The sequence below is a fragment of the Manis pentadactyla genome, chromosome 9 (genome assembly GCF_030020395.1).
Source record: "Manis pentadactyla isolate mManPen7 chromosome 9, mManPen7.hap1, whole genome shotgun sequence".
Classification (NCBI taxonomy): Eukaryota; Metazoa; Chordata; class Mammalia; order Pholidota; family Manidae; genus Manis; species Manis pentadactyla.
Genome location: NC_080027.1, coordinates 96,538,934 through 96,566,266, shown reverse-complemented (window position 1 = coordinate 96,566,266; position 27,333 = coordinate 96,538,934). Strand labels below are relative to the sequence as shown.

Below are 27,333 nucleotides of genomic sequence, written 5' to 3'. Positions count from 1 at the left end.
ACCGCAAGAACGCCACCACGAAAAGGCTGCAAGTCCCCGCGGTGTGCAGTGGAGGACAAGGCTGCCTGCCACCGGGCGTGGGAGACAAAAGGGGTGCTCTGCCCTCGTCCTCCCAGCTCGGATCCAACGCAGGTCAGGACTTGGGAAAATTAAGCCAAGATTAAGGGAAGAAAGTGTCCTGTGTCTAACAACTGCCCATGTGTTTTGCACAGCTCAAAACTGAAGGAAAATTTTAAGGAGTTCAAAAAGCTGGAGGAACAGATAAGGCAAATCTAAGATGGAAGAAAAGGGGGAGGGCTCGAGTTGAAAACGTGAAGTTGAGGACTGAAAGCATTTGGAGAAGAGCAGCCTCCGCATTGGAAAAGCGGCAAGCAAAGCAAGCGGGAGCCGCAGAGGCCCAGGGAAGCCGGACCGCCGCAAAGGTAGGTAGGTTTAACAGAGAAGCGGGCGCCGTATCTGCGCGGCCCCGGCGGCTCCGCGCGCGCCGCTCTGCCAGGCCGCGTGGGGGCGGGGCAGGAGGCGCGCTCCCGTCGGCGCAGGGGCGGGGCCACTATATTACGTGCGCGGTGCCGCCCCTGCGAGAGGACGTTGCGTGCTCGCTCGCGCCAGGCGAGTCTCCGCGTCTCCCTCGCGAACTCGGTGAAAGGAATTGGCGCCGTTCGACACCAGGCGGGTCTGCTCTGCAGCACGAACCCACTTCCAGCCGCAGCCGCAGCCGCCGCCTGGGCCGGGAGCAGCCGCAGCAGCCGCCGCCGCCAGTGGCCGAGTGAGCGGAGCCGAATTCGACCAGCGCCTAGCGGTGAATCGGGGCCTCACCATGAGTTCCTCGCCTGTTAATGTAAAAAAGCTGAAGGTGTCGGAGCTGAAAGAGGAGCTCAAGAAGCGGCGCCTTTCTGACAAGGGCCTCAAGGCCGAGCTCATGGAGCGGCTCCAGGCCGCGCTGGATGACGAGGAGGCCGGGGGCCGCCCCGCCATGGAGCCCGGGAACGGCAGCCTGGACCTGGGCGGGGACTCCGCCGGGCGCTCGGGAGCAGGCCTGGAGCAGGAGGCCGCGGCCGGTGGCGACGAGGAGGAAGAGGAGGAGGAAGAGGAGGAGGAGGGGATCGCTGCGCTGGATGGCGACCAGATGGAGCTAGGGGAGAATGGGGCCGCGGGGGCGGCCGACTCGGGCCCGATGGAGGAGGAAGAGGCCGCTTCGGAGGACGAGAACGGCGACGATCAGGGCTTCCAGGAAGGGGAGGATGAGCTCGGAGAAGAGGAGGAAGGCGCGGGCGACGAGAACGGGCACGGAGAGGAGCAGCCTCAACCGCCGGCGACGCCGCAGCAACAGCCCCAGCAGCAGCGCGGGGCCGTCAAGGAGGCCGCGGGAAAGAGCAGCGGCCCCACCTCGCTTTTCGCGGTGACGGTGGCGCCGCCCGGGGCGAGGCAGGGCCAGCAGCAGGCGGGAGGTAAGAAGAAAGCGGAAGGAGGCGGAGGCGGCGGTCGCCCCGGGGCTCCGGCGGCGGGTGAGTGCTGCGTTGTACGTTGCGCGCGGCGGGAAGCCCGCGCGAGGTGGGGACCGTGCCCCGGGCTGCCGGAGCCCCGCGGGGGGAGCCCCAGGCGGGGGCCGCCGCGAGGGCGGGGGAGGGGCACGGGGGAATCCCGGGCCGGCCGCGCTGCCGCGGGCGCGGCGACGGCGTCGCCTCCATTATGTGGCTCGAGAGCCAGGGGGAGCTGCAGCTGCGCTGGGGGAGGAGCCGGGCGGGCGGCGGGCGGGAGCCGCGGTGGCGCCGTGCTGCGTGCGCGCGGTGCGGACACATGTCAGGGGGAGGGGAGAGGCCCGCGGGCCCGGGGCGGGCGCGCTTTGGCGGCTCCGGGCCGCGGTATTGTGCAAGGCGCAGGGGCTCGGCGTGACGTCATTTCCGGCGGGCGGGGCGGCGCGGGCGGAAGAGCAGCACAAAGCGGCCGCGGCGGGGGGGGGGGCCGACCCCTCCCCCCTTCCTGAACTCTCTCCGGGACGCACGTGGGGCCGGGCTCGGCCGCGCCGTTTTCTGTAGCTTTCTCGAACCTTCGAGCGGACTGACGATGTTAGTACCTGTAGACTGCGTCACTAACTCCATTCCGATTTCCAGCTCGTGGTTCTTTGAATTTATCTTTGTCGATTGATAATGCTTACTAAAAGGATCTGGGAAGGTCGAGCTTGTTTTGCATCTCAAAACAGGAAAGATTTTTTTGTTTGTTGAATTGCGTCCTGGCCTCTTAAACGGGGGTGTTGTGTGTTATAGGAGACGGCAAAACAGAGCAGAAAGGCGGAGATAAAAAGCGAGGTGTTAAAAGACCTCGAGAAGATCACGGCCGCGGATATTTTGAGTACATTGAAGAGAACAAGTATAGCAGGTAGAGGATGCTAATGTAGTTCTACTTTGCTACCCGTTTTTGATTTGATGGGGAAAGCTGTATCAGGAGACGATTCTGTCTTTCAGAGCCAAATCTCCTCAGCCACCTGTTGAAGAAGAAGATGAACACTTTGATGACACAGTGGTTTGTCTTGATACTTGTAAGTGAAGCAGTTTTTCCCCCAATTACGAAAAGTAGTGATTTTGGGATCCAAAATAGTAGAAAACTTAAGCAGTACATTGAATATAAAGGCAGAATATTTACTGAGGGTAAACAGTTTTTAAAGCAGGAAGATGATGGCTTATGTTCCGATTCCCAGTAACTTAATATTTAGTACAGCATCACTTGCATCGTATTTGGTAATTTTACGGATTCTACGGTATTTTCTTGTAACTTGAAAATTCTCATTTGTAGGAATGTAAATTAATGCGTTTTTGACTAGCTAATGGAAACTTGTAAGACTACCTGTAACTTTGTCCTCATAGGCTTCTACAATAATTTCATTTTTAATGGAATTAAGTGAGCTGTTTGGGCTAGTTAAATATTTATTAATGACTTCCATTAGCACACAAGTGTATTCCCTATTCTAAAAGATTGTAATACTACTTTCTCAATAACTGCTCTTTTGTTCTCAATTCCAGTTCAGTAGCTGCTGCTTTAACATAAGTTGATTTCTTCCAAAGACCTGGGGCAGCAGCAGTGGGCTATCACTGGGCCACTAGCTTTCTTCAGCAGCGAATGGTATCAATGGCAGCGCTGTAAATACTGCTACTTACCTAGTTGGGTTGCAATTGAGTATGAGGAAGTATTGCAAACCTCTAAATGGGCCTTGGCTGTCAGATTTGTAGGATTTTTTTATAACAAATGTTTTTCTGTTACTTGATTAGAATGCACAGTTCTTTTAAGTGTTTTAAAATAAGGTAGAAATAATTGCTTGAAAAACAAGAGGTAAAGTGTCGCGCCCTGTAGGTGTAGGGAGTTGAAGTTTAGATTTAGAGTCTTAACGTTTTCCAAAACAAATGGTTTTTATTCAGATTTGTAAGAGGCAGATGTAAACCTGTATTTTATATTGAATACCCTTTACAAGTAGTTGAGATAGTGGAGTCTCTTTTAAAAGAAAAAACTGCACATGGAAAAGTAGCTTATTGGAAATTTTTATGTTATATTCATTTGTTAGATATAAAACGGTTAGGAATTGACAAGATACTGAAGGAATGATTCAGAAGGTAAAGTGAACAGGCTTTTAGCTGATCGCATAAGAATCTCAATTTGTCGAGAGCGGTATTCAGACAGTTTGTTGAATTTGAAGTTCAGTGATCAGGAACTTTAAGAGCAAAGCTAATTTAAGGAGAATTTTGAACTGTAGACTTAATTTCCTTTCATCAAGAAAAAGTTTTCTAACTTAACCTCTCAAAGTGAGAACTCAGAAGATTCATGCTAATGAGCGGGTGACCCAAGGGTAGTTAGCTAGGTTAAAGACGTTTTGTATTTGAATAATCTTGGAAGTCGATAATCCCCCATTGTTACTGATTAACCGGCAAGACTGGGGGAAAGAGGGAACTTAAAATGCTGTAATGTTAACAGCATTAGACGACCAGTTTTGTACTTTGTAGACTGAGGCTGCTTTCTTCATAAGTGGTAGAAAAGAACTTAGGATCCCGAGCCTCGGGGTCGAAAATCACAAAGTGCAAGATCAACAGCTCATACTCGTACTTTTAAAATACTTGATCATGGCCTCCCTTCAGTTTTATTGTGGCACTGGTAAATTCTACCTGGTTCTGGCATGCTTCACTTTGATATCCTGCTATCCTCTACTGCTTGCCTCTAAGTCAAGGTAAAGAGCAGAGCAGGTATGTATTAATGTCACATTGTCTTGATTATTTTATATACTTAAAACTATACATTAAACCTTGATGTTTTAGTTTTATAGGTAGTTGGCATTGTAGTTCATAATTTGGTGTTACTTGGTGGGAGTGGGGTTTAAACTGAAAGTTAAAATAGCATGATCTGTAAAAACAGTGTTCCATGCAGCATTAAGAAATACACGCAAAAATTTTAATAACCAAGTTTTGTCTATATAGCAGATACATTTACACTGGATGTCAAAAGAAATAATATGGTATTTGGTGTAATTACAGATAATTGTGATCTACATTTTAAAATATCAAGAGATCGCCTCAGTGCTTCTTCCCTTACTATGGAGAGTTTTGCTTTTCTTTGGGCCGGAGGAAGGGCATCTTACGGTGTGTCAAAAGGCAAAGTCTGTTTTGAGATGAAGGTAAATGCAATTTTGTGACAGCAGGTTCCCCCTCCGAGAGCTTTTTGTGATCTTTCATCATCTCACAGTATTAGATGTCATGACTTTTATATTTGAAGTTTCTGTGGATTAGAAGAGCTTGGAACTCTTGCTTTCTAATAGTTAAAACGTGTTTGTTAACATCAGAATTTGCAATATATAGCCAGCCTGTTTATTTGGGGAACTCCCTTTTTCATCAGGCACCTTGAAAGGCATGCTAACAGTTTAAAAGTAAAAAGGTTTGGCTTTTAAAAAAGTCCTGGTTTTGTTCAGGAAAAAAACAGGTTAAGTGTATGCTTTAATTGGCTTTAAGTTGATAGAATATATAATTTTAGAATGTTAACTTCTTTAAATGCGAAACAACAAAGTACTTAGCTCAAATTTTTTTCAAGTTTACATTAAAGGCCCTTACTGAATTTTAAAGTTCTTGCAAATGTTGGTGGGAATTGCGGTAGAGTTGGGTGTCTTTTTGTCTTAGTAGCCAGGAAGATTAGCCCATGGCCCAAATGAAATAAGCCAGGGTTCAGCGGTTTATCTTCTGTTTATAGTTTGATCATTTCTGATTTGACTTCCAGGTTACAGAGAAGATCCCAGTAAGACATTTATATACAAAAGATATTGATATACATGAAGTTCGGATTGGCTGGTCACTAACCACAAGTGGAATGTTGCTTGGTAAAGTTTCCACTTCAGTGCTATGTGGTCATGGATGTTTAGGGTCTGATTTCAGTAGTTAGTTGAGAAGGCATTGTGAACATTTTGTCTGTTTAGTACCCATTCTGTTAACTATTTCAGGATATTGGCATGTAGTATAAGCACAGACTTAAGATTTAGTTTTTTGTTCCTTCATGGTTATTTTATGACCAGTGGTTAAACTTAGTATGTTATCCATGGTATGCAATTTGTCAACTAGTTATATATATATAACCCATCTCATTAGTTCTGTATCTAGTATAAAGTCAGTGTAAGTGAAAGAGTATTAGGTTATATTATCATTTCTCTTAAACCTTGCATCTTATTAAAGTACGTGGGTCATTGGACTTTAGGAGAAAATGGGCTTATGAAGTTAACTATTTTCTTAGGTGAAGAAGAATTTTCTTATGGGTATTCTCTAAAAGGAATAAAAACATGCAACTGTGAGACTGAAGATTATGGAGAGAAGTTTGATGAAAATGATGTGATTACATGTTTTGCTGTAAGTCATAGCTGACTTTCTGTGTACAAATGGGGAATTAATAAGCTAGAATTAATTTTAAAGCTACATCAATGTCAGCCTTTAGAACTAACTAATTTTGACTGAAAACTAAACATGAAGTTGACCTGAAAATATAGTCTTTTTCTGAGACGGTATTACTTCCAGTTCTGGGTATAGGTGTTTATTCTTTATAACCATCATAATGTTCTATTTAACCTGTAAATGATTTCCATGGGATGGACTTGAATCCTAATTTGAAGTTTTGAAGTTTTTCAGAAAAAGCTGTATAGGAAGCCAATTAAAACCATTAATTTGCTTTCCAATTAACAGAACTTTGAAAGTGATGAAGTAGAACTCTCCTATGCAAAGAACGGACAAGATCTTGGTGTCGCCTTCAAAATCAGCAAGGAGGTTCTTGCTGGGCGGCCACTCTTCCCACATGTTCTCTGCCACAACTGCGCAGTTGAGTTTAATTTTGGTCAGAAGGAAAAGCCATATTTTCCAATACCTGAAGACTATGCTTTTATCCAGAATGTCCCCTTAGAGGATCGAGTTAGAGGACCGAAGGGGCCTGAAGAGAAGAAAGATTGTGAAGTGAGTGAGTTTTTAAAAAGGTGAAGTTTGTTTTTCTGTGGCAAAATGACATTTTGAAGAGCTGGATGATTGGTTTGTTTGCTTTCCTGTGCCTGTTGTTCTCAGTCACCAATTTTTCTGTTAGATGTGTTCTCCCTGTGGAGTACTAAATTTTCCACAAACACAAGTTTTCTTGTTACAAGGCTATGAAAACTGGGTTCTTGTGTATTAAAGACTCATGAGATGACTTCCAATGATTGGTGAGAGAAATAATTCTTTCCTTTGTAGGTTGTTATGATGATTGGTTTGCCAGGAGCTGGAAAAACTACCTGGGTTACTAAACATGCAGCGGAAAATCCTGGTAAATACAACATTCTTGGAACAAACACCATAATGGATAAAATGATGGTAAGTAAAATGTTTTGGGTGTAATCTCAGCATTTTGAAAAGACTAATCATATTGTGTGTGTCTTTACCATTTTGTTAGTAACTTAGAGGAATTTGGGGGAAAGTTCAGTTGGTTAGGTTACTTAGACGATCTATAAGGTAAATGCCATTATTTAGGCTTCATTGGTTTTTCTATTGTTTTTTGAACTCTTAACAGTAGCTAAAGAACTATTGAAATTATAGGATCTTATAAATAAAGTGACCTTTTTTTTTAGCAATAATGAGAAAAGGCAGTATTCAAAATTTAAAATGTTGCCTGCTTTCTGTTTAGATCTAAGCTGTTATAAAAATTTAAGATTCACAAGTTTAAAGGAACTTTACAACTTTTAAAAACAGGTGGCAGGTTTTAAGAAGCAAATGGCAGATACTGGAAAACTGAACACGCTTTTGCAGAGAGCTCCACAGTGTCTTGGAAAGTTTATTGAGATTGCTGCCCGTAAGAAGCGAAATTTCATTCTGGATCAGGTAGCTTTGAAGTTGAAAAATAACTGATTGGGGTTTGGTTTTAGAATTACTATGGGGTTATAGACATAATTTTTCTTTTCTTTTCTTTTTTTTTAAAGACAAATGTGTCTGCTGCTGCCCAGAGGAGAAAAATGTGCCTGTTTGCAGGCTTCCAACGAAAAGCTGTTGTAGTTTGCCCAAAAGATGAAGACTATAAGCAAAGAACACAGAAGAAAGCAGAAGTAGAGGGAAAAGATCTACCAGAGCATGCAGTCCTCAAAATGAAAGGTATGAATTTATTTTAAATCTTTTAGATGATGTATATCTGTAAACCCAGTGTACTCTTTTTGACAGTAACACTGTTCTCAGGACTTAAATTTAACATGTAAATTAGTGTGTTTAGCTATTTCTATTTTTAGGTATTAATATGTTAGTAAACCACGAGTAGTTGTGTAGTGTGTGTTGAAAGAATTAAAGCCATGCAAAAATTGTAAGGTTTTAAGATAGTGAATATGTGTAGTGGGTTTTTAAGTTAACATGACTTTATTTTTCATAGGAAACTTTACACTGCCAGAGGTAGCTGAGTGCTTTGATGAAATAACCTATGTTGAACTTCAGAAGGAGGAAGCCCAAAAACTTTTGGAGCAGTATAAGGAAGAAAGCAAAAAGGCTCTTCCACCAGAAAAGAAACAGAACACTGGCTCAAAGAAGAGCAATAAAAATAAGAGTGGCAAGAATCAGTTTAACAGAGGCGGTGGCCATAGAGGTCGTGGTGGATTCAATATGCGTGGTGGAAATTTCAGAGGAGGAGGCAAGTTAAAAGTATTCTGTTTATTTGTTTCAGGGATGAAACAAAAGGATAATCATTTAATTTCTGGTTTGTGTCTGTATGTTACTAAGATGAATTTAACACAGGAAGCTTATCTTTGCTGCCCAAGAAAGTAACTTAAAATCTTGATGTGGTCTGATAGTAAAAATACCTACATTGTTTGTTTGAATGGTTAAACATTATTTTTGTCTAAACATTTGTTTTCCTCCTAAAAATAAAGGAATAGGCCTGAAGAACCCTGAGTCATATGTGTAAAGGAGATAAAACACAGCTCTTAAACATCTCTTGTTCATAGCTCCTGGAAATCGTGGTGGATATAACAGGAGGGGCAATATGCCACAGAGAGGTGGTGGCGGTGGTGGAAGTGGTGGAATTGGCTATCCATACCCGCGTGGCCCTGTTTTTCCCAGCCGAGGTGGTTATTCAAACAGAGGGAACTACAACAGAGGTGGAATGCCCAACAGAGGCAACTATAACCAGGTAATGATTTCATCTCCCTGCAGGCACTGATTATCTGTATAGTTTAGTCTGGAAGGTTGTACATGTTGCGTAGCCTCAGTAAGAATTGAGCGTAACACAGTGTCCATGTATTGCCATAAAAGTAAACCAGAGATGGTAAAACGAGCCCACTTCTATTTTCAGGTGCACAACTATAGCGAACAAGTCTGATGTCTCGTAATTAATAAGTACCTGAGAACAAACCAGCAGAAGGTGCCCAGAGTGTAACAGCTAGCAGCTCATCCATTGTGCTGTGCTGCCTCCCTCACTGTGTACAGATCTAATAAGTTGTGCTCTGGGTTCTTAAAAGGTTTTCTTTTTTTCTTTACTTTAGAACTTCAGAGGACGAGGAAACAATCGTGGCTACAAAAATCAATCTCAGGGCTACAACCAGTGGCAGCAGGGTGTAAGTAATTTATCTGTGCTTGTGGTACATTAATTGTATTTTGAGTTCATAAGAACCAGTCGGGAAGATCTTATCCATTGATTGAAGTGATGATAATTGTTACAGGGCAAGGTGTGAATTTTGTTGCAGTTGTAGCCATAATCTTTATTTTCTGAAGGCAAAATATGTTGGAGTTTGCTGTAACTTAACATTTTTAAATTAAGTAATATTTCATACATATGGTTCTCTTTATTACTAGCTTAAGTTGTGTAAACTTAACCAAGTCATGATGTGTTTCCTTTTGTAATGTGTTTATTGATAATGATGGGATTTAATGCTAACTGAACCTGGTTTGATAGAATTCAGAGGTATGACAGATATAAATTTGTTTCCAGCAATTACTCTGAATTAGATTTCATTGTCATTTCCTAAAAGCAGTTTGAGTGGCTTATGATGTTTTTTCTTTAAAAAAAAAATTTTCTCTTACAGCAATTCTGGGGTCAGAAGCCATGGAGTCAGCATTATCACCAAGGATATTATTGAATACCCAAATAAAACGAACTGATACATATTTCTCCAAAACCTTCACAAGAAGTCGACTGTTTTCTTTAGTAGGCTAACTTTTTAAACATTCCACAAGAGGAAGTGCCTGCGGGTTCCTTTTTTAGAAGCTTTGTGGGTTGATTTTTCTTTTCTTTTCTTTTTTGTACATTTTTAATTGCAGTTTTAAAGTGAATCGTTAAGAGAACCTCAGCATTGTGCACGATAAGAGAATGTGTCAGTATTTCAGGGTTCTACATTTTATCTGTAAAATGTGACTTTTTTTTTATCACAACAAAAGTAAAATGTTGCTTTGTACCTGGTGTCTTTTATTAAGAATTTACTCCCCCCATTTCTCAGAGATAACAGTCGGGAGTCATTGTCACAATATAATAGAAATGTTAGCAACCAGATTCATGTAAGGACTAAGTGGTCCTCATGAATTGCATATGACTCTGTACTGCTCATATTACACTCCATCCTCTCTGTAGTTTGCTGAGTAGTGGAGGGGGTAAGCTTAAACAATAGTTTTGGACAATAACTGGGAAGGCTTTTTATTTTTAAATAACAATGGAATTGGCATAATTGGGAATGAAGATAAAACTTGGAACCAAGATAGAGAAGATGGAGTGTATGTAGAAGGGCTGTTAAAAATGTAAACCTTGGTTGCATTATTTGTGGAGGCTCAAACTTGTGAAGGTTAACCCATAATTTTTCCATTTGTTCTGCATTTTGATTCTGAAAAGAAAGCTGGCTTTGCCCATTTCTTATTAAAAAAACTTGTTGTAAATCCAGTTGTCTAATGGGATCTATATGAAGTTAGCTATGTCTGTATGCCCTTCTCCCACAAAATACTGTATAACTAGTGTGCTTGTAGTAGTTTACTCCACCATCTTTGTAAGCTAATGAAAATTGTGACACCCATTTATATCTTAATTTTTAATCATGTCAGTTCTTGAATGGGTATCTCCTTAGCCTGCTGATTTCTTTTTCTTTCTAAAGAAAGTGGGTGGAGAAATTAATTTAGACGTTTGTTTGCAATAAAAAGAATTCATTTTAGTCTCGTTTTGGGATTCTCGCCATCAAGGTTCAAAATCCCTTTATAAACTCCTAAGAGGAGAAAATTTTAAGTGTGTGCTTTCTGGACAGCTTATTCTTTACTCTGTGCTTGGAACATTTAGGTTTTAAAAACTTAAATGTATACTGACAAGTCATTTTAATTATGAAGAAAAGTTGAATTCTTCCCTTCCCCTCCACCCTGCAGATGACTTAAACATTTAATGAGGGGAAAAGGTACTGGCTGGGAGAAGTTAACACTCACTTTATCAGCTTTACAAAATGCTAATGGCTGTCCTCAACTGACTTCTATTTTATATACATATATATCTATATATAAATACATGAAACTTTAGGAACAGATGCTTTTAGAAGCCATCATGCAAGCCAGTCATTGATTTCACTATTACACAACACTGCTAACTTAACTGTAGTTATGTGATAACATTAGATCCCCTAATTGTAATTTTATTGGGTTTGCACAGAACACGTAATCTTCTAAAGGACCCTCACTAATATAAAGTGAGGAATCAGGAGTCAAACTGTAGAACTAAAACTTGAGTCTAGTGTTTTGTTCGTGTTTTAGATTGCTTCTGGTAAGTGTAGGTTTGTCTATATTTTTGATTGTTTAGGCTTTTGTTCTAGCAATTTTTAAGTCAGACTTTTAACTTTCTTCATACTCCTAGGAATTTTCTCGGTACAAGCTGAGCTGGAGTTGAGTTTTAGGTGATGGCATAGATTCAGTTGATAAATTTTTGGAGTGAGGAAAAGCTAATCCTATTATCCTAAGAATACTTGACAACACAAGGTAGTGTCTCGGGCTTTCATCATTTTAGCCACTTACTGCTTAGCAACCACTGGCACAAGCACCTTCAGTATACATGGATATACTTCTTGGGTTCAAATTGCTAATATTAGTTCATACTCTAATATGTAGGGGGAGAGTAATGGCCATTTGGTGTGGACTATCCTGCCTGTGTAGTCCAGAAAGTTTTCGGATGAGAGATGGGATAGATAAAAATGCTGTCCAGGAAAATTAAAATTTTAAGGAATATAATCTCAGGATTGGAACTAATGTCTACATTTTGTATGAAAAAAAATCTTCGTATTTAAGAAATCGAGAAAAGTGCACCAAATGGCCGGCAAAAGGGTGAAGATGAGAAATGCCAAGTTTGGCAGAATAAAACCTGTAAGAACCTTGGTTTATCTGCCCTTCCCTTTGCCTACCTTATGGCAAGCATATCACCAAATAAACAGTTTGGAACAAATGTCCCAAGTATACCCAAAGAAAACTAGCCTGTGAGATTGTTACTGGCCTAATGGGATTTCACTATGAAGTGGTTATAGTTTCTTATACCTGTTCTGAGTGAAGAATTGGATCCAATTGATCACCTGCAGTATGAAAATGACTTAAAGAGGCCAATCAGGAAAACAAATGCTGTAAGATAGAAAAGAAGTGACTCAAACTCAATGAAGTTTTCTTTGCTGCTGGTCAGTTGCATCTTGTTGTACATATGTCCACTATTAGATGGAGGGCTTTGACCTAGAAAGCTGTGATCAGCTTATTTCTTTCCCTGGTACCCAGACAGCAGAAAACAATGAACTGTGAGCTAAATTTTGACATTGAAATAACAAAGGGAAGCCATGTTAAATCGACAAAGCAATAAGCTCATTTGCCTAGGGTGGATCTGTCTGCAAATAAGTAAATGTGTTCTGAGAACTAGCAACAAGGTATTCAAGCTTCTTAAAAGACATTATCTTTGGAACAAAGTACTTAAAATATCCAGAAAGGGTAATAGTACTGGTTTTTTTTTTCCATCTCTAGGGGAGTTGACATTCATGGACAGATGTTCTGTATTTAATATTTGCCTCATTTGTAGGAATTGAAATACATGTTTTTCTGTAAGCAGTAAGTTGGCTTTTTACCCTAGGATCATTTTTACAGTATATCCCACTGCACAAATAAAACTGGTGAAGTATTTTAATGACATCTGATGAGTAATTGTAGATGTGTAGGAATTAACCTGATTTTAAAAAGTCACAACCAGAGTAAGTTTATTTTATCAAGGCATAAGCTTGTATGTTTTATAGCCCAAGTCTTAGTTTCTGGTATTAGATAAAATGCACATCTTCAACAGTCACTATAATTCTTTTCCTATATATACTATAAAATGTCTTCATAAAAAAAATGGATGGAACTTGTAGCAGAGAATAATTCTCTGCTCCCTAGCCCTCCAGGACATTCACTGAAATGTTCTGGAAAGATGAACATCATACCCTTTTGAAAGCCATTTTTCCTAAAATGCTTGAAATGGTTTGAGTCTAAACTTTTCCACTGTTAATATTTTTGGGCTCTGAGAAAAACTGGGTTTAAGTTTTAATGTTTCAGTGTTAATAAAAAAAGCAAGGATACACATGCGGCAATAGGCTGTGCTATCGATGCGCTAGAACTCATGCATAACTTTTGAAGGACTATTAGTGCTTTGAATAGGTAGTAAAACTTTCAACTTCCTCAGCTTACCAAATAGCAATTTGAATTTATTAGCGTGTAAATAAACCAGTCTCCAAATCATTAATTTCCTGAACTTAAAAATAGTTGAACTATGATGTCTTTCTTGTAAGGAGAGCCTTTTCCTTAGATAACTTTTAGGTTTGAATTTTCCTTTTGGCCCTATCATTCTTGAACTTCGACACAAAAATACATGGTGGAAGATCTAGCCAGTTCAGTGATTGAGGTTTTATTGAGGCTGCTCTAATTCTAGGTGTTTTTTTCTCTCTAATACTAGTACTACAGGAACATGTTTATGAGATAAATACTTACTTTGGCCAGCTAACGTTGAAGTGACCTTTGTCTTTCTAACCCGTTTTACTAACCTTATTTAAACCCTTGAGGATTTTGAAAGTGAGCTGCAGTATGGACTGATGTATGGCAGAAAATAAAACAGGATGCTCAAGTATCCTAACATTCTAAAGTTTGTTATGTATATTTGTGAAGTTAGTTGAAATAACCTACCTTAATACCAGTTTTTATTTTGTTTTGCTGAGTCTGCTATTTTGATGGTCACACATAAGTGTTCCAACTGCAGGCAGCTGGAGCTCGGAGAGCTTTAGATGGGAAATGGCGAGAATATACTTTACTAAATACACTAGCCAATATACTTAGTTTGCTCAAAGATCTTAGTATATATGCAGTAGTAGATTGGAAATAAGTGGGAATAATAGATTCATAATGGTAACCTAGAATTAGTCAAAACAAATCAAAACCCTATATATCTTATGCATTTAGGTTGGCAATGTACTGTTCATGTTGGAAGCTGAATTAAGTACAATTTTTTTGGCATTATGTAGACAATCTAATTTTAGTTGTGATTGGAGACACAATAGAGTAAGTGCAGTTAGCTGGTAGGCCAGGACATTGGTGATCACTGCTCAGTTAGTACTGAGACAGGAGTTCAACCGTGTTATAACACAATTAATCATTGCCCAGGAATATAATTTTTTCTCCTTTTCATGCCAGGATTCAACATATACATAATTGTATCTTGACAAGGAATGGGTTTTGCTTTTAAACAAAGCTCGAACTGTGGGTATGAGAAAATGATACCAAAGTCAAAAGTGATGAGGTAATAACAGTCTAAGTAAATAGAGAACTACAGAAAGGTTCACCTCCTCCATGTTGCACTGTTACATTTGCAGTGCTGTACCAGTGGCATTACAGTTAACTCGAGCATGTTCAGCTTGAGTCTATGCTGCTACAGGCTGGAGACAGCTACTGTAGACCCTGATGGTAAACACTGAACTGTTGTTGGTGGCATGACCCTTTCCTGACATTGTTTTAACCGCCTGTGGTCTTATGGAAGTAAAAATCAGTTTTGTCCAGTAAGTATTCTATACTTGCCAAGCACTTGAGAAGAAGCACTGCCATAAATTAGTATCAGCCAAAAAACTTTTAAAAATAAAGAGGAAAAAAGAACAGTAATCTAACTTGAGTGACACAAAAGCTTTATATATTAAGGCATTCAGAGAAGTGAGGTAAAATCAGTACTAAAGAAAAACAATTGGGGCTTACTTGAATGGCAACCTAACAGCATACTTTTTTAAAGGTAGCTATTATAAGGTCTTATACCTCTGTTGTCTTCTTAAGGAAAATAGGAGTCATGGTCAAGTACAATAAAGGTTCCAACTTTTTTTTTAAGTAAAGCGAAAAATATGTGCTGATTTAAATTTCATCTCCTTTTCCTTAGTCTGTCCATGTGAATGTGCTGTGTGGAAGAGTAAAAGGGCCCAACTAAATGTGTTCCAGTGATTCCAATAGGTACTCCACATTAATTGCTGCTTGTACATTCTTCTATAACACTTGTTATATTGGGCTTTCCAGGATCACCTTATTAGAAACTCCTATATTCTATTTGAAAACATTTTGAAAACACTGGTGAAAGGGACAAATTGGTAACCAGACAGATAGATGGATCTCTAGCAGCAAAAAGAGGTTTCTAATTTCCTCTTTGCACACCTGAAGTATTAGCTGGTGTATTAGCAGTTGCTGGTCCTCTTGCAAAGGTTTAAGGCAGTCTATGCAAACAGAGCAGAGCCCTTTCAAGGCTGGGTCCTTACTCTAAGGTGCAAATTCCTTGTTTACCTTTTTCAAGACACTTTAATATTAATCTCTCACTTGAAGAGTGAATACTTGAAATATTCTAATGCAAAAGTCTAGGATGCCAATGTCTTTTGTTTCTTAAAATCTTTCTGCATCTATATTAAAGTGGACAAATACTTGTTATCTATAAAGTCTTTGAAAATAGATGGGATCCATTTGGATGATGAAATGATAAATTTACATCAAAGTATGTAAAATGAATTAAGTACACTTAAGTAGTAAAGACAGAAGGAATAATAAGGCTGTGTGTCTGCAGTAAAGACAGAAGGAATAATAAGGCTGTGTGTCTGCTTTATGCCAGTCTGGGGCATGTAATTTCTTAAAAGGTTCAGCTTAGAGGAAGTTCATCTTTCCCACCAAGTACTCCAAAATAATGCCTTTTGATAAAATGAGAGGACTTGGGTGCTACATCAATTTGAAATGTAACTATCAGGGTTTACTCAGTGATATGTAGCACAATCTTTCAACTAGAAATAATGCAGTGGCTTCTGAAGAGCAGACAACTCGGTTTCAGAGTTAAAGGTAAAAATAACTTTGAGAAAAAAACTCATGAAAGTAGAAAAAATTACTTTCAAAAAGCTTTAAATTTAGTAAAGCGTGTCAATGGGAAGAAACATGGAAACTCATCCATTAAACCAGTTTATGCAGATTGTTTACTTTGATGTCCTAAGTGCAGGCCATAAAACAGGTGGTTTAGAGCATACAGAATTTTATGGAAGTCCTAGAAAAAAGGTACAACAGATGTCACCTAGTAAATTGATCTGAACTTGTGAATAGAAGCCATCTTAAATCACTACCTAGTCATTGGTAGCTTTCTTAAGATAAAAATGCTTGGAGGAAAATCCATCCTTACTCTGGATAATAAAGGGTGAGGTTGATGCAGTGGTTGAAAAGACTCATATTTACAACCTGTTAATCTGTAGTGTTCATGCTACAGACTTTAAAATGCAGTACTTTGAAAAGTACTTTTTAAAGAAGTTTCTTCCTTTAAACTGTAATCTAATGCACAAGATAACCTATGTAAGCTGTGAGTATTTGGGTGGTAGAGGATATTGGTATACTGACCTGATTTGATGACCACTGGACCATATTTTAAGATGCTTCCAAAAAATATAGAGGACCATTAAAAATCAGAATTACAGCAATTGTTTTAATTTTCTACTTTTCCTCATTAAGGTTTTGTTTACCCATAGTATATATATATTAACATGACTTCTAAAGGGGTGCCTTGACACCCCACATCCACCACAGATTTTTATCTAGGAATAGAAGGATTCAAACCCTATTTGATCCCTAGCTCTTTGCTGAAAAGTGCATAAACAGGAGTCCTGAATTTATTATATAGACCTCCTCGCATTATGTAATCGAAGCAAAGGGAAACCAGCGATGGAGTAGAGGTACGTAGACTAAAGAGAACACTTGCAAATCAAATAATGGTTCTAGGAATAGTCAAGATTTCTTGTTGCCAAACTTGGTCAATATAATTAAAGTCCCGAGCAAAGCTTCCTGGTTAATTTTAAATTTCCTAAGGTCCTTTTACCAAGATGTAAAAAGCAAGTAGTCAAGGATAAAGGGAGGGCTGAGGGACGGGAAGCTGTGAACATGCAAGGTTTAACAAAGTAGGTGTGATAAGCTGAGCTACGGGAGTTTCTAAAACTACTAATGACCACAATTCTGTTTTAATCAGCTGTTTAGCTGGTACCTACTGCTCTATCACCTAGTGTGAAATTTCGGAATTAATGGAACAAGGAAGCAGTACAACTGGAGGCTCGAAGTGGGCATGGAAGGTAGGTCACTTTTTCAGTTTAAGATTCAGAAGGTGAGGGAGTGGACAAGAGGGGAACCTGGACTCTGTCTTGTTGCTAGTGAAAATTTAATGACTTGAGTTTAACAGAGGTAGTTGGTTGAGATGTAAATATTGACAGGGTTCCTGACAAGCTTACGCTCTACTTGTAGCAAAGACCAAAGTACCAACAACTGTAACATGAAACACAAAATAGAGAGCCTAAATGAGGTGATTGTCATGTAATTCCCAGGGATTAATGAGCCAGAGAATGGAATGCCACAAGGAGGCAGAAAGAAGGGCTCTGTGGACTGAAAGATTGGGCAGGGGCATCGATTTAGGTGATGGTGGATAGAAGCTCACTTGGGGATAGGATTGGTGAAACTTCACACAGTTTGAACTGGAAGTTGGAGGGCAGAGTGGAAATAGATTGGAGGCCTGATCAAAGGTGTGCAGTAGCAATATGGTATGGGCCTGGGATATTGTACATAGTCCAGTAACTCATTGATGCATTTTATAACATCTCAATAGTTAAAAGTATTAATGATAGTATAAACTTGATGAAATTACATTTAAAAAATAATACAACCAGTTAAGTATATCACAAGTTTTGTGTTTTTACCCAGGTCTCCAATGTACGCTGTTGTGAAAATGAATTAACCTTGTCTTTGATGATGAAGGCCTTGGAAGTTTTACCAGTCAAGAATGGTCTTTTTCTTACTTGGGGTAAGATGAAACCATGGTACGCTAGAGCTAGAAGGGACTTGAGTTACATAATCCAGTTGCCCAGTTTTATGTACTTAATGTGTTCATAAGCTGAAGCCAAAGATATATGTGGCCTACACAGAGAGCTTGTTAAGTATCAGATTTGATTAGTATCATTTTTTTCCTTAGTTCTGCAGTGCTGCCTCTTAAAATGTAAGTGGGCTATCACACTGTGGAAATTTTAATGTAATTATTTGGTCATGATCAGTTTGAACAACCAGACTGCACTCAACTGATTGTGTCAGTTTGAGTGGGCACATGTCAAAAACTCCATTTTCCTTTCTAATCTTTTCCTTGTCAAAGTCTCCCTTTGGTGGTTGCCAGATGATTAGTTAGGATCAATAGAAAACTCTTAGGACATGTGCTGGCAATGTCATTCACCAGTATTACTGCATTTGATAAACCACCCAGCCTGTGTGCCCTGACCCTTGGAATGACAGCCACAAGGAAGTGGGGATGGGAGGGAAGATGCTCTCTCTTGTGAATTGAACTCTGAAGCAAGCTCCACGTAGCCTTTGAAGAGGGATACAGAACAGAATTCAGTCTCATGACATTTGTTCCTTGCTCAGTTTCTTTAGCTCATCATGATTATCAAGTTATAGGACAATAATGATGCCAGAATCCTGTCCACTGGTGTTTCTTTTCTCATTAAGTATCACTTCTTAACCAGGAAGATCTCTAGGTCATGTTGTTATATTTAAAAGATTGCAGTGAAAAGTAATACCGATATTTTTCTAAACAAAAAATAATTTGCTTTGGAGAGGAGAATTTTTTCTTGAATGAGTGAATAAATGTTGTGGACTAAGCTGGATGTTGGGTGTTTCTGAAAAATTTTTTATTGTGGCAGCCCATTGGATTACATCTCACTGTAATAATGTACATGTGATCTTGGAGTTCTCTTTCATTTGTGCCAAACAAGTCCTGAAAATATTTTAATGTATACACACACACACACACACACGATGTGCATATTTAAATTTTACCTAGAAAATTAAATCCCTGCATACTTGCAAAAAATATTTAGAGCAGTTAAAAACCTTTACTTTTTGGGAGATGACCCATCTTCTATAAGAAATGGTGGAAGCACAGTCCATTTTCTCCAAGTTAAAAATAACTTGCAAAGTAATAAAACCCATTAGTGTTAGTCTTACAGAAGTAGCACTGGCTTCAGAAATCAGGAAGTGTTCCCTCATTTTTAACAGGGTAAATAAACACTTGTGATTTTAGTTAAGGCAAGTTTTAAATTCTACCTAGGGAGATTTTATTTCTTGAAATGCTGTCATTCAGGCTCAGTACTTATTTAAGAAACTTACCTAAGCCTTGGTTTGCTTTTGACAAGTCTGCTGTCCTCTGGCAGTGGATGTAGGGCGGTAATGCGTCTGAGTACTCATTCAGGTGTCAGAAAAGGACAATAGGACTTACACACACTTTATTTGCTGGACTGAAAGCCTTATTATGGCACATACAGTGTTTTACAGAGCTGAGCTCAGCTCATCCACACGGCTTCAGAGGGTTGTACTTGGTGTGCTCAGGACTCTACTTGCTGCTGTTGGTGTTGGTTTGTTTTCTTTCAGGATCAAGGTGGGTACTTTCATATAAAATCTTATTTTTAATTCCTTCTCTGGCAATTCTTTCCTGGATCCTTAGCTTTGCATAATTATACCTACAATGGAACCTTGTAAGAAAAGAGCATTAATAAATTAGTTAATAACCAAATTCCTATAGAAACAATTTTGAAATTTATAACAGTTTAAAAATGCTTATAGACAACTGCCCAGAGACTGAAAATAGAATCAATCTAATTTGGATGGAGGCCTGTTTTTTGGGTGGCTTGGTATCAAGACAGATGAACACCTTCCTTATTAAGGTATGTTTTTACCTAAAATGAGGGGTTTCTGTCACAGCCTACTTTGTTTGTTTGGAGGACCTCCTATAATGGAACCATATAGTGTGTAGTTCAGGTCTGGCCTTTTCGGCTCAAGAGAAGTGTGAGATCAGTCTGTGTTGCATCAGTAGCTGCGAATGCATTCTTAAAGGAGCATTTTCAGATGGGACGCTATAAGCAAGGATGAAATGAGCACTGGGGTAACAAAGGTTGAGGCGTTTCTAAATTAAATTGTAATCTGGTATATAAATGGATTGTCAACTGTTACTCATTCACCTATTCTGTAAACAAATGGTATAAAATGTGCACATACACATTTAAAAAACTTAAGATTCTTGGATCTTTACTAGTATACATACCAGCACCCGAAAGTCACCAAGATAAAGCCTCCTACTCCAACATCACATGATCTCCTAATTCTACCTGTAAAAGCAGCATAACCACCACAGTCAATGACATTTTATGTATTAACATAGCACACCCCATTCAGAAAAAAGACGGTCGGCCAGAGAAATGTATATTTTTTTTAAGTAGAGAAAAGCAGACACTCACTTGTTAACAGAAAATGTCCAAGGCCAGCCACAACAGATCCTAATGAGCCGTATAATACTGAATCACGTGCACAAGGAATATTTTCGACGTCTAAAATTCCTAGGAGCTTAAAGGGCTAGGGTAAATAAAAAAAGAACCTAGATTGAACAAGAAAATATTTTATTCCAGCGTAGCTTGGCAAAGACTGCACTAGAATATGTGGGGTTTGACAACAGTGAATCTGTTTACATTGTCTTGTGTGTACAATCTGAATCTAGATGTAAACCTTGAGGACTTGAGCAGAAAACCCCTAAGCACAAGGATAACACATCTAAAATAATGGTGCTATATCATAATTTGCTCATCTACTGGTTGGAAGTAAGAACACATTTTAGGAGCTCTTTAAGCATCTGTATGAAATTATTGGGGAATTTTGCTTCCAATAATTTGGGATGCATAAATGGGAAAAATAAAATTATTCTAACCATGTTTGTTACATACTATTAGTATAGTGCTCTGTTTCACATTTTATTGGTGTTGACTTGGTGAACATTATTTGTATTTGTAAAGACAAATATTTCATGTAGTGTTTCCTTGCTTGTTACATGAAATGCTCTTAAATGTATTTGATAAGAGTAACCACCTGAGTATGATGAAAAGACTGGACATCCAGAGTTGGGTTTTGTCTCAGCTCTCACTTCTATAACCTGTAGGACATACTAATTTTCTAATCTGTGGCCCTCAACTTAAAATTGTTACCTAGCCCAATCCCTTTTATTACAAGTTCCTTAAAGTGATAAAATGAAAATTTTCAACAGTCCTAATGGGATTTATGGATTTGTTCTTGATTAAAAAAAAAATACAGCCACCTTAAGCTTAATATGTGTAACTTCAATGTCTATCACCCATTAACTCTATTAGGGTTTTAGAGAGGGCAGGACAGACCTTTAAAAGTAATGTCTACATTTCACTGTGGCATTCCCATTAATAAAGACTGAAAAAATGTGATGTGATACTGCTATTTAAAAGGAAGCCTTTTCCATTAAAGGTTTCAGAGTTATGGTAGCAGAGTGAGGCAGGACAAGTTTAAGAGAGGGGGTTCTATAGGATGAGGTGATAACTGGAAGGAGTAAAGGGGGAGAAACGGGAAAGGACAGTAAAAGTCAGAATTAAAGGCTGATACATGAATATATTGATTGTATTTCTTTCTTGTGTTGGCTTCTTTGGCTCAAGCTTCTGCCAGAAAAGACAAAATGTGACTTGATTCATAATAAAAATATATGTACTCCTGTGGATCATTCTGTTACATTTCATTTCTTTTGTGGTACCCCATTATCCTCCCCCCAAACCTGACATACTACTTTATGAACATAGCAGGCACTAATTAATGCTACAGTATTGTGTAATGAAGAGCCTTTAAAATTTTTATATGCAGTATGCAAAGAGATTGGGACATTTAATCCTGCTTAAAACTTTTTATTTAGCAAAAAACTCTTCTGTGTGGAATATATGGTCCTGGGGGAAAAATGTAGCTGCTCTGCAGATAGGGACTTTTGGGCTCCCCGTTCCATCTCCAAGCCAGCTGATTTCCCAGGAGAACAACCCTAGGGCCAGCCTCCCAGGGGCCAGAGGGAGGAATGTGCTTAGTGAGTCTTTACAGGTTTTAAAGCAAGTGAGACCAGCAGTTTCAACCACAGGACAGAATGTTACACCTTCCACATTTGGGCAAAGAGAATGAAAGGAAAGAGTACACACACACTGCACACACCTCCCCTAAGACAGCACAGGTTCCTTTAAGGCTTCTGGACTTTTTCATTTGGATTCTCTTCCTTAGTGGAGCCACGGTGTGACCCCAGGATACACCAGAATCTGCACACATATTGGTCATTTACACAAAATGCTGTTGTGACCCCAGTTCATACTAAGTGTATAAAATGTACTTGCCAAACATCTGAGGTGGTGCTGATGTCACCTAAGTAACTGTCTTTTTTTTTTTGATGAGTCATTCTTTTTTTTATTTACACTCTTAACGAAAGTTTCACATGAAAAACATTATGGTTACTACATTCACCCATATTATCAAGTCCCCCCCACACCCCATTGAAGTCACTGGCCGTCAGTGTAGTAGGATGCCAGAGTCACTACTTTTCTCTGTGCTACACTGTCTACCCCATGACCCCCCACACCATGTGTACTAATCATAATATCCTTCAGTTCCCTTCTCCCCACCTGCCCTCTCCCACCCCTCCCCTTTGGTAACCAATAGAGCCTTCCTGGAGTCTTATGGGTCTGCTGCTGTTTTGTTCCTTCAGTTTCGCTTCATTGAGTAACTCTTAATCTCACCCTAAGATTCTGATTTAGATGTAGAATGGGTTACAGGAATCCGTATTTTGAAAATTTTGTTCAATCAGATTGAGAAAATACTGCTTTAAAGAAAAATGTCAATTTAAAAGAACTGCAAATAACATAATGATTGACTAAGAAACCTCTTACAGAGGCTACATATACAATTAAAAATGTTACCTTCTAAAGCCAACTGGGATAGAGACCCAGGATGCTGCTGCCAAGCCTTCTCCAGGACATGTCAGCCCCTCCAGCACCACTGGTTGTCATTAGTGCCAAGGCTGAGAAACCAACGCTGGTGTGATCTCAATTTGGAGCCAGCAGGGGACTGTTAGTACCAGGCCCTTTACATCCATTTTTTAAATTCTCAAAACCTTTGTGAGCGGTTCTCTCAGTCTCTGGGACTTTATGTAGAAGTCTAAGTGCTGGCAGAGTGGATGTGGGAAGTTAGTCTAAACTCTGAAGTCTGTCATCTCCACCATTTAACCCTCTGGGTTTTTTATAGATGAAAAAAACCCCAAGGCTTAGGAAGGAGTCACTTTCCAAAGGTCACACATCTAAGGAATAATAGGACTAAGTACATAATCTCTTACATCTGCAGTTTGTACATCCTTATCCAGTTTTAATACAAAGACTTAAGAGCAGTTTCCCTTTTTAGTAGAGAATTCTCAGTCTCCTGGTAAGCTGGAGTTTAGACTACTGATTACTGATGACTTCAAAGCAAGAATGGAGTACTAATGAACCAGTCCAGCATACATAATGCTTTTAGAACACAACTAAAATTCTCAAAAATTAAAGGGTCTAAGTCCCTAAATTCTTTGAAGTAGTACTATTTATAACATACAAGCATTGTGGCGTTTAAGTAGACTGTAATGTTTAACAACGCTACTAACAAACTCAAGCCCTTAAATATAAACTGATGTTTTAGACTTGTGAATGACTTTAAGCTTAGGTTTAGAAAAGCAGCTTTACCAGCTCACCCTGATTGAATTAAAGGAAGCTCAAGATTTTTAAGCCAGAATCCCAATTTAATTTATAGGAGATAGACCAACAGAGCCACCTTGTCTCTGCCTGCCAAGTGTATCTGCATCAGTGCCCATATTCCAAAGGAGAAGCTGACTAGTCCTAGTCCTAACTGCAGTTGACAACTCTTAGCAGTAAAGGATTTTGCTTCTACAGTTATCCCTTAATTTGCATCATTGGTTTTCCCTCTACCATAATAATCTCCATCCTAAAACATACAAAATATCTCTCTGCACCCCTTTCGCCTAAGCTGCCATCACATTTCAGCTCCCTTTGCAAAACTGCCTGGGTGGTGGTCTCCACTTCAAACCTACCCTCCCTTTACCTCATCAGTGAGGTATTTGTCTCCTGCACACCAGTGAAGCAGCACCATTCTAGGAAGACATCCATTTAGCAAAATCCAGCATAGTCCACATCACGTGGAAATCCAAATGAAAAAAAAATTTTTTTTGAGACATTTTCTCTATGGCTTCAAGTAAAACACGTCTTCTGTTTTTTTACTTCAGTGGTCATTTCTGGCAGCTTTATTATTGTCCTGTCCTCTGAATGTTGAAGTGTGTGCTACCCTTCTCCCCTCTGGGATCTATCATCTTCCAAGGTGTCTTAAAACTTTCAATTAAATGCCATTTATGAGGACTCCTACCTACATCTAATATATCAAACCTCAGTGTCTCTTGCGCTTCAGTTTCATATTCATCTGCCATTGGCAACTCTTAAATATCTAAGCACCTTGAACTTAGTATTTCCAAATTAGAATTACTTTTCAGGTATTGCTACTCAACCAGTTTTCACACCATAAACCTAGGAGTTACCCTTGAATCCTGTTCTTCAAACCCATGTCCAGTGCATAAGCAAGTCTGGAACAGAGTACCTGAACCAAAGCACCTCTCACCTTTCACTGCTGTGGCTACTCTCTCCCCCAGTATCCTAAAATAGTGATTGCACTCAGATGACTTATCATTTTACTTTTTAAACCCTCTACGGCCTTCGGATATGCTCTGAATATGTATTCCTTCCTTCTACTATGAAGGCTCTCCCCTCCTGCATCCCACGCTCCTGTAGCCTAGGCATGCTGGGCCATGGCGTTAGTAACAAGCCTAGATGGCTATTGCTTAGCGCACACTGCCTTTCTCTTGGATCTTTGCAAAGCTGGCTTAATAAATTAAGTTCCTACTTCCTTTTTGATTCCTCCAATAGAATTGGAGTCCCACAAGGACAGGGATTTTCGCATTTTGATCTGCTGTATTTTAAACACCTAGTTTAGTGTCTAATACCCAGTAGGTTCTATATAAATGTTTTTTGAATGGCTGATTAATTTTAGAATTTATCTAGAGCACCTACCTGGTAGTCATGTACCAAATTTTATAGTGTTTCTTGGACAGCAAAGAGTGTGAGGAAAGACTCTTTAAGGTGTAGTTCTGTCAGCTGTGCTAGCTTGATAATGTACCCATTTTTACCTTAGCTTTGCTGATTCTAATCTCTGCATTGTACTGGAATGATCACTGAAAAATTCTTTTTCACAAACCTGCAGGGTTCCTTTTCTGACATTACCCTGGGTGGTTAAGTTCAGTCATAGCTTATGTTCTATTAACTTTATTATAATTTCTTTGATGAGCTTTGATAGGTATCATTGTTTCATGAGGTTATTTACAGGCCTTTTTTTTAACCTACTTTTTTGCCCCACAAATCTGGTAGTGCTCATTTTTAGAGCTTGTACCATTCGTTTCACAACTTAAAGGGTGTTGCTAATGATGGGCCAAATAGGGCAATACTAATTTTTTCTTCCATTGAATTCTTTGATCCTCAGTATAATAAACCATATTTATGACCCTTAAATGACAGCAGTTACCTCCTATCAAAAGGTGGACAGTCAGATACGAAAGGGATGAAGTCCCCATTCAAGATTCCAGTGTTCTCACAATAGAATTTTTTGTGTTTGTAGTTATGGTGCCCCTAGAAATAGGCAAGTTTCAAATAAGGTATATACATTTTATATATACACTAAGCATATTCCAAATAGTTTATAAGACATTTAAAAAACAGAAAAAGCACCAAATAGTGTGCAAATTGACAAAATTTGTTTTGATAAGAAATAAGTAAATTTATCCAACCCATTTGATGATCTGCTGTCTTGGCCAAATTTAAATGGTAACGTCCCCTGAGAAGCAAGAACTTTGAATAAGTGAGATTTCCAAACTAAGCAGGAAAAATTCTAAAAGTATAGATTAGAAGCGGTCTGGAACACGCCGGGAGCCTCAGTAAGTATTTGCTCATAACTCATCCAATGTTAGTATCTCCTAGCTTACTACTGAAAAAAAAAAAAAACTTTCCAGAACACGTTATTGCTTAGCACTGAGGATGTAGATGGGGTTCCTTTGCCCTTAATATGCCCAAGAAGACAAACCTAACTTCTTAACCTCCAGTGTAATAAATGCTGCGATGTAGCTGTGCCAAAGGTATCAGGAGAGATGCAACAGCCGCACCTCAAGAGGCCCAGGGAGAACCTGGTTTAGCTTTAGCACCCCTGGAGAGTAAAGCCTGAGACGAGTCAGGCTGAACAGTCGGGCTCGCTGAAGGGCTTTATATGACGGGCCGAGGATTTCAGATATTATCCTGAAAGCAACGGGTGGTAAAACTGGATTTTAAGCAGAGCAAAATTACCCAGTTTCCAGGCTGGAGGGCGGAACAAGAGGACACCAGTACCCACTGGGGAACCTACTGATTACGCATAATACTGCCCACTCCACGTGGTCGGGAGAAGGCAAGGGTACCGGAGGAAACCACTCTTCACCTGATCCCCGGCTCTGGATGTAAATTCACCGGAATATGGCAAGTTTTCATCCCTCGGCGCTCACCGGGCCCTGTACGTTGTACTGTGAAGTACACGGCACTAACTCATCCGTTCTCGGGGCTTTTTAACCACAAGCAGATTACGGCGCTGGGGCCTTGTCGGCAAAATTTTACCAAAGGATTTGGGATTGTCAGCTCGATGACGCGCAGTACGTAGTCAGGGGCGCCGTCCCCTCCTCCCCCATCCTCACGTTAGCGCACCCAGGGCTGCAATACCCAGGGTGGGGGCGGCGACATGGCGGGTCACGTGCTCCCGGCCAGGGTCTCCCCCCGTCCCGAGGCCTGCGCCCCGTTACCTTCCCCTTCCCGGGCTCGCCAGGGTCCGGCACGGCCATGAGGACGACGGGCGCCGCAGCCCCGCCCCCGCCGCTGAGGCCTTCCGCCAGCGGAAGCCCCGCCTGCCCGCCGCGCGCCGTCCGCCATTTTAGAGGACGTTTCTGCCCCGCCGCTGGTGCCGCGGTTGTGGCTGCCGTCGTCTTTGTTCAGTGGGACGCGTCCCACCACGTCCGTTAGGGGCTACGCCCGGCCCGAAGGGCCGAGACCGCTGGAGCAGGGCTCGTGAAGCAGCTCCGCACCAGACTCCCGGCGGGGCGGAGGCGAAACAGCCACCGGGCACCTCGCGACACTGCCTCTTCCCGCCCCAGCCCCCGCCTTCCGCCCGACCGCCATCTTTAGCTGTCACCCGCACGCGCGCGTGCCTGGCGCGGAGCGCGCGCCGCATCAGGACGGGAGGAGTGGGGGTGGCGCGCGCGCGCGCGCCGTCGCCGCTTTGTCCTGCGCTCGGGCCCTGCGGCGGGATCGCGGCCCCAGCCCTCCCGGGGCTTCCCCCTCGCCGCGAGCCCACCCAGACCCTCCTC

At 40.6% G+C, this 27,333-nt stretch overlaps 2 protein-coding genes across 5 annotated transcripts; one reads left to right on the top strand and one right to left on the bottom strand.

The window, feature by feature from the left end:
* The first annotated feature begins 598 nt into the window (after positions 1-598).
* On the top strand, positions 599-21,553 carry HNRNPU (heterogeneous nuclear ribonucleoprotein U). 2 transcript variants are annotated; one of them, XM_036931386.2, is made up of 16 exons: positions 599-1,448; positions 2,265-2,376; positions 2,463-2,536; positions 4,515-4,654; positions 5,248-5,347; positions 5,755-5,867; positions 6,198-6,461; positions 6,729-6,848; positions 7,224-7,352; positions 7,451-7,619; positions 7,888-8,142; positions 8,456-8,640; positions 8,993-9,064; positions 9,533-14,954; positions 16,984-17,083; positions 17,706-21,553. In XM_036931386.2, the coding sequence occupies exons 1-14, from the start codon at positions 818-820 to the stop codon at positions 9,584-9,586; spliced, it is 2,418 nt and encodes an 805-aa protein (XP_036787281.2). In that variant the 5' UTR covers positions 599-817; the 3' UTR covers positions 9,587-14,954; positions 16,984-17,083; positions 17,706-21,553. The 2 variants fall into 2 exon arrangements, with proteins under 2 accessions (XP_036787281.2, XP_057363837.1); XM_057507854.1 differs by having other exon boundaries at positions 599-1,505.
* Positions 19,257-27,056, bottom strand: LOC118935257 (cytochrome c oxidase assembly protein COX20, mitochondrial). 3 transcript variants are annotated; one of them, XM_036931398.2, is made up of 4 exons: positions 26,773-26,962; positions 20,282-20,396; positions 20,089-20,152; positions 19,257-19,519 (listed from the first exon to the last, which is right to left on the bottom strand). In XM_036931398.2, exons 1-4 carry the CDS (start codon positions 26,809-26,811, stop codon positions 19,381-19,383), a joined length of 357 nt encoding a protein of 118 aa, XP_036787293.1. In that variant the 5' UTR covers positions 26,812-26,962; the 3' UTR covers positions 19,257-19,380. The 3 variants fall into 3 exon arrangements, with proteins under 3 accessions (XP_036787293.1, XP_057363844.1, XP_057363845.1); XM_057507861.1 differs by lacking the exon at positions 26,773-26,962 and adding an exon at positions 23,952-24,014; XM_057507862.1 differs by lacking the exon at positions 20,282-20,396 and having other exon boundaries at positions 26,773-27,056.
* Positions 27,057-27,333: the final 277 nt, after the last annotated feature.

What these genes read in the sequence shown, in the direction of transcription:
- LOC118935257 (XM_057507861.1), bottom strand. Translation starts at nt 23,999, where the DNA reads ATGGTGCTGCTTCACTGGTGTGCAGGAGACAAATACCTCACTGATGAG. An exon ending in ACAAATACCTCACTGATGAG is followed by an intron (nt 20,397 to 23,951) that starts GTAAAGGGAGGG and finishes TATTTACCCTAG; the next exon opens with CCCTTTAAGCTCCTAGGAAT. An exon ending in TGGACATTTTCTGTTAACAA is followed by an intron (nt 20,153 to 20,281) that starts GTGAGTGTCTGC and finishes CTGCTTTTACAG; the next exon opens with GTAGAATTAGGAGATCATGT.
- HNRNPU (XM_057507854.1), top strand. Translation starts at nt 818, where the DNA reads ATGAGTTCCTCGCCTGTTAATGTAAAAAAGCTGAAGGTGTCGGAGCTG. An exon ending in ATGTGATTACATGTTTTGCT is followed by an intron (nt 5,868 to 6,197) that starts GTAAGTCATAGC and finishes TCCAATTAACAG; the next exon opens with AACTTTGAAAGTGATGAAGT. An exon ending in TGCAGTCCTCAAAATGAAAG is followed by an intron (nt 7,620 to 7,887) that starts GTATGAATTTAT and finishes TATTTTTCATAG; the next exon opens with GAAACTTTACACTGCCAGAG.